Source organism: Carlito syrichta, unplaced genomic scaffold (assembly GCF_000164805.1).
Source record: "Carlito syrichta isolate Samal-C Ts95f unplaced genomic scaffold, Tarsius_syrichta-2.0.1 Scaffold120529, whole genome shotgun sequence".
NCBI lineage: Eukaryota > Metazoa > Chordata > Mammalia > Primates > Tarsiidae > Carlito > Carlito syrichta.
The window spans coordinates 64415-72541 of record NW_007064625.1 but is presented as its reverse complement, the minus strand read 5'-3'; the positions used below and the strand labels follow the sequence as shown (position 1 = coordinate 72541).

General features: G+C 59.1%; 1 protein-coding gene across 1 annotated transcript in view; it reads right to left on the bottom strand.

The window, feature by feature from the left end:
- Nucleotides 1-379: 379 nt before the first annotated feature.
- The window catches only part of PRDM16 (PR/SET domain 16), a gene marked incomplete at its 5' end in the record, with an annotated part of 45680 nt that continues 37932 nt past the window's right edge, over nt 380-8127 (bottom strand). Inside the window, 3 exons of the mRNA XM_021707584.1 lie at nt 380-2133; nt 3375-3549; nt 4345-4575. Of these exons, the coding sequence (XP_021563259.1) occupies nt 2056-2133; nt 3375-3549; nt 4345-4575 (484 nt within the window). The remainder of the gene's footprint in view (nt 2134-3374; nt 3550-4344; nt 4576-8127) is intronic.

Sequence of the window (8127 nt, the reverse complement as noted above, 5' to 3'; positions counted from 1 at the left end):
TTTCCACGCTGCAGCGGCCTCAGTGCACATAGCGTTGCTCCTCCCTCTGTCCTGCTGCCTGTGTAGACCTGGGGAAGGTGGACCCCTTTTGCTGCGATTCTCACGTCCCGGTGCCCATGGGAGCCTCCCCAGCGCGGGTCGCCAGTGCCAGCCTGGACCGCCCAGCACCCCAGAGACGACGGTCTTTGGCCTGGAGCGGCTGGGACGGATGTGGAATGTGCCCACTCGGACACTTCCTGTGACTCCTGGGGACACAGAACGAGATGTCCACAGTGTGTCACAAGTCTACATAAACGTGGGTCGTACCACACCTGTTTGTATTTATACTCTCTCTTTTCTTACAGGGCAACGTGGGCATTTTTTTCTCTTCTCATTGGGACACTATCGTTTTTTTTTTTTCCAAACAATAAAAGAAATAAATAGAACACTTGTCTTAAATGCAAATGCAACTGAAATGCAAATTTAACAAAAACATATGATTGTCTGGTCTGTGGCAGCAGTGACTGCAGGGTTCACGGGGGCATGGGGGTATTTGGCACATTTAACTGCCCCACCCTGGTTATCGGTAACACAACACACAATCTTATTACACGGTTTTGGTCCTTCACTAGATACTTATATTAACATTATTTTTTCACAATAAGAATGTCTAATGCCAAAAATACTGTTAAGGAAGAAATAAAATAAGAAAAGAAACAAATTAGAAAAAATTACAAGTTATATACAGATTAAGGTCAATTCCATCAGGGAAAAAATTATTATTTGAAATTGGCCCCTATGGGAATAATTTAAAGCCCATCCGAACGGAGAAGTAGCTATGTCCCGAGAGGGGGAGGTGGCTGTCCCCGGGGCTGTACGGTCCGGATGCCCTTCTGTTCTCAAGCCACATCTCACCAAGAGCCCATGCCAGGAATCACGGGGCGCTGCGCTGTTGATCCCGGGTCTCATGGCGGCCTGCAGCGGTGGAACTAGGAGCATCCACCAGGGTGGCCATGGAGGACACGGAGGACACCGGCGCTGCCGGGGTCAGGTGCAGGGGAGGCAGGCCAAGCCCTGCCTTCAGAAGACAGCGGCGGCAAGGCCCTGTGAGGGCCAAGGCAAATACCCGGCTGGGTGCCCAGCCACACCTCCGCCTGGAGGATTGAGCCATGGCCCCTGACTTCCCCATACAATTGGGGGGTCTTGAGTTCCTCTGGAGGCCACGCGGGGGCCCTGGCACCCATTCCAGGGGACATGATGGCAGGCGTGCCTCCCAGTCCCATCCTCGGGCAAGCCTGCCACCCAAGGCGCTGTGTCTAAGAATTCCTCTGTGGAGTCCGTTCACAGGAGTGGCCCTGCACCTCTTGTCCGGCCTCGGGGGGCCCCCAGCATCACCTTGGCTTATACAAATAGGGTCAGAGATAGAAAATTTCTCCATTATCTACAATATAAAGAACACACCCAAGCACGGTGCTGGTTCCTAGGCAGACTTGGGTTTGCAAAGAAGCTGAAATTTCAAAGCAATGCAAAATTACTTTTAAAAAACAATTTGCAAGTCATTTTTTTGATTTTTAAAAAATACTGTCTATTTTTAAAACCACATGCTTAAATAGACTCTGTAGTCAATAGGATTACCAAAAGGGCTATTCTTGTCATTTTCACTATAAAAATCGTTTGAGCGACTTCACTCTCTCCAGCACACCTGTCTGTTTGGTCCCCTCTGTGGCCCCATGCAGGCGCCCGGCAGTGCCACCACCCTCTGCTTTGGATCGAGCTTCCACGCTGCCACAGATGGATTCTGCAAGGCTGCTCCGTGGACTGTCCCAGGACAGCATGTGCTGGACTGACCCAACAGTGTCCTCAAGGTCAATTCTAAGAGGTGGCGAGACTCTATGACTGCTTTAGGGGCTTCCGGCGTCTGAGTTTTCATTGGAAAAGGTGGGTCTGAACCACGGTGGTGGGGTAGGCGCTGGGCAGTAGTCACACACAGATGCAGGGGTTCTTGCGGTCCTGGCCGCCTATGTCCTCCGAAGCTGGTGCCCTTGCTTTGGACGCCGACCCCAGGCTCCCAGCCCATCAGAGGTGGTTAATGGGGTGAAAGGCTCCAGCCTCCGATGTGGCTCCTGTTATGTTCAACCAAGCGTCCAGAGAGCCCTGGGAGGGGGTGTGGAGAGGCGTGTCCTCAGAAAGGGACAGCATCATTGCATATGCCTGGCAGGGAAGAGGACACACAGGACAGGCAGGTGAGCAGCTGAGTGAGATTGAGCCTCACCCCTTCCCAGCCTCCCTGCCTCCCGCTGTGCCCTCACTGGCTCCAGCTCACCCTGGTCCACTTGGGGAGGGGAGAGCAAAGGGACCAAAGAGGCCAGAGTCCTCCCCTGGCCTGGCAGATGTGAGCAGGCGTGAGAGCGGGACGAAGGATGGCCACCCTCCTGCCCAGAGTGACACCAGGACCATGTTGCCCCGGCCAGGGGCCTCCCTTGGTCTTTCTGGGGTGCTCTCCCTCCAACTGCCTCTCCCCCCGCAGGGTCCTCCACCTGGTGATCAACAAAAACGTGTGGACACATGTCTGGGAGGGCCCGGGGGACTGGTGGCAGTTACTGCCAAGAACTCGTGTCAACAGGAGTTAGTAGGGGACGCCTGTTTTGGCGACTGTGGTGATGCCACCCAGCTACTTCTAGGAAAGGGCTGTACTGCGTTGCTCGCCGACGGGATGATCAGACAGTCCGGGGACATGCTTCTGTCCCGAACTGCATGGCGGGAGGGGATGGAGTTGGGGTGCCCAGGGCATCGTGTGCAGGTTAAGGGTGGGGGAGGGAGCGGCCCGCCTAGTGAACACTCTGGACAGAATTAGTAAAGAGACAAAGACAGACATGCAGACAGCTTTCCTGAGACTGTAGTGGGGCTCCTGGGAGGGCTGCAGGGAGCCGAGTGAGATCCCAGCCACTTGATGGGAAAAAGAGGTGAGCTCCTCTGACCACCAGCCCCACAGGGTGGAACCAAGATGTGTCTGGGGCCAGACCTGAGCCTTGCTGACCTCATGACCACCTGACGGGGCAGCTTTCCCTGGGAATAGCCTTGACTGCCAGCCACATGGGCTCAGATCAGAGAGGGAGGGAGACCGAGACAGCTGGGCAGGCTGGACACCTGCTCGTGGGCCTCTCCCATGGAAGATGACCACTCGCATGTGTCCACGAGGACGTGGCATTGTGAGGGCTCTGCCCACGGTCATCTGCCCTCAACCCTGGTCTGCGGGAGGACTGGGCCTCTCTCTAGCGAGGTGCGGGTGTGGGAGGTGGTGTCCTCAGCTCCCCTGGGCCTGGGGTGGCCGCAGAGGGGGGACAGTGCCAGGCTGTCCCGGGGCTGAGGGGGCGTGGGCTCTGACGGGTACCTACCTGGTTCTTAGCCTGCCTGCACAGGGTCTGTTTTAAAGCCTCAGACTCTAAGGTGGAATTAAGCACATCTTTAACTTCAAATGCTTCCTCAGCTGCTCTGCGGAGGTCCAGACCCTTCCCAAAAGTCGGCATCGGCTCCAAAGCTAACAGACCGCCTTCTTGCTCCTCAACACACCTGCACCAATGACCAGGGAGAGGGGCCTGGCGTCAGCCGGTCTGGCTTCGGCGCCTGTCTGATGCCTGCATGCACGCATGGGGTCTCCACAGGCCACATGCACAAGGAGACAGACACACGGACACATGGACACCGGGTGGGAAGCCACATGGATGCAGGAGAGCAGTGGACAGAGGGCCGGGAGGGGGCGGGTGCATGCATGCGGCAGGCAGAAGGCGGGTGCCCAAGTCCTGGGGGTAGGGCTGGGAAGGCAGCCTTGTTCTCCAAGGCTCTGGGCAGCTGTGGGGGGCCCTGGGTGTCCCCTCCCAGGACTCAGGGGCAGCATTCAGGCTGCAGAGGGCGTCCCTGGGGATCTCAGAATGCTGGCAGCAACACCCGGGTTGAAAGGAGGTGGCCAGCAGCAATGACATGGGGGACGTGGTCCTGGCTGGCACAGGTTCCAAAGTGGTGGGTGCTCAGCTATTACAACCCAGGCTGGATAGCACTGCCGGGCCGTCGGGCAGTGGGTAGCTCCCCTGAAGGACCTGGGCCTCCACTTCCACTCAGTGTGGGAAAATAAACGCCTTCCCCACCGGATCTGCTTCTAGCCTCCAGAGCCCCCAGGGATGTGGGGGCTCCCTGACCCCCTGCCTGGTCCCACTTTGCCCCAGCCAGTGCAGAAGCCCCCGAGGTAGAGCCTCCCGCTCCTGCAGGGCGGGAGACCCAGCCCAGGACGGGCTCACAGCGTTTGAAGCAGCGGGACCCCGGCGAGGCTCAGCCCCTCCCTGCCTGGCCCAAGCATGCAGCTGCCCCCACCTTCGGGTGTGGTCAAAGCCCATGGCCAGGGAGGTGGGTGGCTCCTCGTCCTCCTCGTCCTCGAAGACAGCCTGGGGTTCGGGTGCGGGGGACACGGCGTCGTCCTGCGACTTCCCGGCCAGGCTGTCCTCGTCGTCCTCCAGGTCCTCGTCCTCCTCCTCCTCCACGTCATCTGGCTTCTCAGCCAAGACTGGACACTGGGAACTGGAGTCCAGATCCTGGATCTCTGGTCTAAGATGAGCAGGAGGAGGTTGGCCACGCCTGGGGGCCTCTCCCTTCACCCCCAGAGTCTCCACTGCCTCCCCCATGGCCCTCGCGGCCCCCTCCCCAAGGATGCTGGCATTCCAGGGCAGGAAGACACGGAGCAAGGGTCCTGGGGCCGCTGGGTCCGCCCCTCAGCCCAGCCACTGACCCTGCGGAGTTAGAGAGATGGACTCGGGTGAGTGCCCAGGGTGGCGGGGCAGGGCCAGTCCGCTACACAAGAGAGGACACCAGGGCGGGTGCGAGTGCTGGGGAGGACGTGGCGGCTGGCCCTGCAGGGAAGGTGGCCCTGCACGGGTGCTGGCATTGGGCACTGCGCAAGGTGTGCCCTCAGGGGAAACTTGGGGTGGGAGGCTTCAGGGCCCAGCCCTGCCTGGGGCCCTGGAGCATGAGCACTCCTCCCGGTCTGCACGAGAACTCGAGGACGTGGGCCTGGGCCAGGAAGCCGGGCCACCGGGCAGCATCTGGGCTCCCGGGTTCCAGAGAGCGGGGGCTGGCCAGGGCGAACTCGCTTCGGAGCCTGCAGATGACTCTCCCACGGTGCCACCGCCTCGTTACCCCTGGGGTCACTGCAGCCAGTGACCCTTCCACTCAGGTTCCTCATTATTAAAGGAAAAGGCGCAGACAGCTGTGGGCGGGCGAGGGCTCTCATTGTTTTCAGGAAGAGCAGCTGGAGTTCGGTTCATCTGCAAGTCTGTGACCTAGAGCCGTGTCCTGGGTGGGCTGGCATCCCAGGGAGCCGAGGATCACCCGGAAGGTGCTGGATACGTGGAGGTAAGGGCTGCGGGGCCTGGACCGCCAGCTCGGAGCTCCAGAGTCCATGCCTCCTCATCCTCACCCCATGCAGAGGGACCATCCACTACACCCCGGGAGGCACTGTGATCTCTGGGAGTCAGGGGTCCTGTTCTTAGCATCAAGGAAGATGGTGACAACATCGCTGAGGGATTGACCTCCAACATAGAGCTGCAGCCAGGATTTGCCTGTGTGCACGGGGCTAGGCCGGGGCTCCCTGTTTTCCTGGCACTTTCCTGTGTCTCCACATGGAGGCATTGGAGAAGCTGACAGCTGCTCTGCCTTCCGGGATGAGTAGAGCCTCAACTGATTTCAGGGCTCGAGGCTGTGCCCCTTGTCACTGGTCACCTGTGTGGGTGACCAGCTGGGGTGTCTGTGCACACGCTGTCTCCCAGCCACGAGGGCTCTGGGCTCTGGGTCCTGCCTTTGCCCTAGCTCTTGGTGAGTTTTCCCTGTGGGGCCTGCACCCTCTTGGTGACTTGGGAGTGTACTCTCCACTGTTTATCCTAGGATGGGAGAGCCGGCTTCCTATGTGGCCATGTGTCACGACAGTCCGGCAGGCCGCGTGGCTCTGTATCAGATCTCATCCCGTGGGAGCAGGGCTGTGTTCTCCACCTTTCCATGTACAGAATATTTGCTCACTGGTTGGTGGAAGGGCTGTGTCCAGCAAGGACAGCGTACAGGGCCCAGCAGGCCGGTGTTGGCACCCTTCGGGAGGACAGTCGCCTGGTGAGGGGATGTGTGGTGTCCTGGGCTGCCGTGATGATACCACAGACTGGGGGGTTGCAAGTAAGGGGAACGTGTTCTCCGTGGCTCTGGTGGCCGAGTCTGAGGTCGAGGTGTGGGAGGCCGGGATCCTCCAAGGCTCCGTGGCTGCCACGTTCCTGGGCGGTCCCGGGCTTGTATACACCACCCCGAGCTCTATCTCAGCCACCATGGTGTTCTCCCTGAGTGCCGTCTCCAGTGTCCCTTTGTATAAGGACCCCAGTCCAACTGGATCAGGCCCCTTTGCTCCAGTGGTCCACTTTAGAGACCCTACTTCCTAAGAGAGGCACCTTCTGCAGTGCTGGGGGCGAGGACCGCCACATGAGACTGTTGAGGAGATGCAATTCATCTCAGAGCTGGGCTTTTGCCCTGATGGTTAGGAGGAGGAAGCTGCTTCTGAATGAGAGCCAGGGAATGTCCACATGTGCCCGTGGCACTGCCAACGTGCCCACTGGCTTGGGCCTGGCCGATGCTCGGTTCTCACTCTCCCCAGTGACATGTGCAGTTCTCGGGACAAGGCCAGCTTGGCCTGAGACCTAGCTGCTGCAGGACGGGCTGGCCACCCGTCCAGCTCCTGGAGACAGCCTTCTGTCCTGGTGGGTCTATGGCCTGCGACTGGGCTGCCACTGCACTTGGGCGTGCGGGCCTCCTGTCCTTGGGCGCTAGGACTTGGCACCTGGTCCCGGGCCCACCCCAGCACAGATGCCACTGACACATCCTCCCTTGTCTCATGTCAGGCTGAGCCCAGGGGCTCCCAAGAGCAAGACGCTCTCTCGGTGTGAGGACCTGCCTCGGGGCAGGGTGAGGCTCAGGTGAGACCCGGAGTGTGGGTGGCAGCACCTGTCTTTAACACACAGATTTTTTTGATGGGTAGGGATTGCAGAACATGGACAGCCCTCGCATGTGTGTCCTCAGGTGGCCGGGTTCCATTCCCATCCAGTCAGCGTCTGGAACCCAGTACGGGGACCCTGGGGGCTCTGTGGGTGGCAGGGCAGGTGGGCTTGCGCTGAGGTGGGGGTGAGGCTTTGGGAACCGCAGCCCATAGCCAGCCTCTCCTGTACCCTCCTGAGCCCACCCTGGGCTCTGATAGATGCAGATGCTGAGGGTCTTTAAGTGGGATCACTCCTAAGGGCACAGGTTCAGGGCTCGCCTTTGCCAGAAATGGCCCGGGCGCCTCCCTCATTTATTGCGTTAGCCACGTCTTCCCCGGGTACTCCCCACCCCACCCCGAGAACCTGTGGCAGGGAGGAGCGCATGGGCTCCTGGGGAGCCGGGTCTAGGGGCCCCTCCCTTGCTTGCAGATGGGCGGGTAGGGTGCCCTTGGCCAGTATGATCAGGGTCTGGGCTCTGGCTCCAGGTTCTGTGCCCTGCCCGGGGGTTGGAACAGGACACCCACTTCTCTGGGCCTTAGTTTCCTCTCTGCAGAACTAGGGCTGGAGTCGAGCCTAGGTTCTCCGCACTAGCTTTTACCCAAGGGGGACCTCTCGCTGGGGTGTCTGAAGCACTTTCCCAGGGGAGGGGCCCAGGGCAGGTGACACAGAGCCCCGGGGTCCAGGGCTACACAGAACACGCCCCAGCACTCCAGAACCCACGCTCTACTTTCTGGCTGCTCTGTGCATATGTATACGTGTGTGTGCATATGCAAACATGCACAGGTGCACACACTGTGCATGTATCTATACACACGTGCATGTGCGTGTGTATGTATGCCTGCATGTTCATGCATGTGTACTCATGTATGTATGTGTCCACACACGTGCACGAGTGTGCATGCATGCATACGTGTGAGTATACATGTATATTTATGTGTGCCCACACGTGTATATGGGTAAATGTGCATGTATGTATGCACATGTGTGCATGTATACGTTTGTGTGTTTAGCAGTGCAGCACTTTTGTTTGAAACCTTGATTGCCTCGATGAACTGGAATGTCCTTGAGTCTCGGAGGCATGGCTGATGGTGGC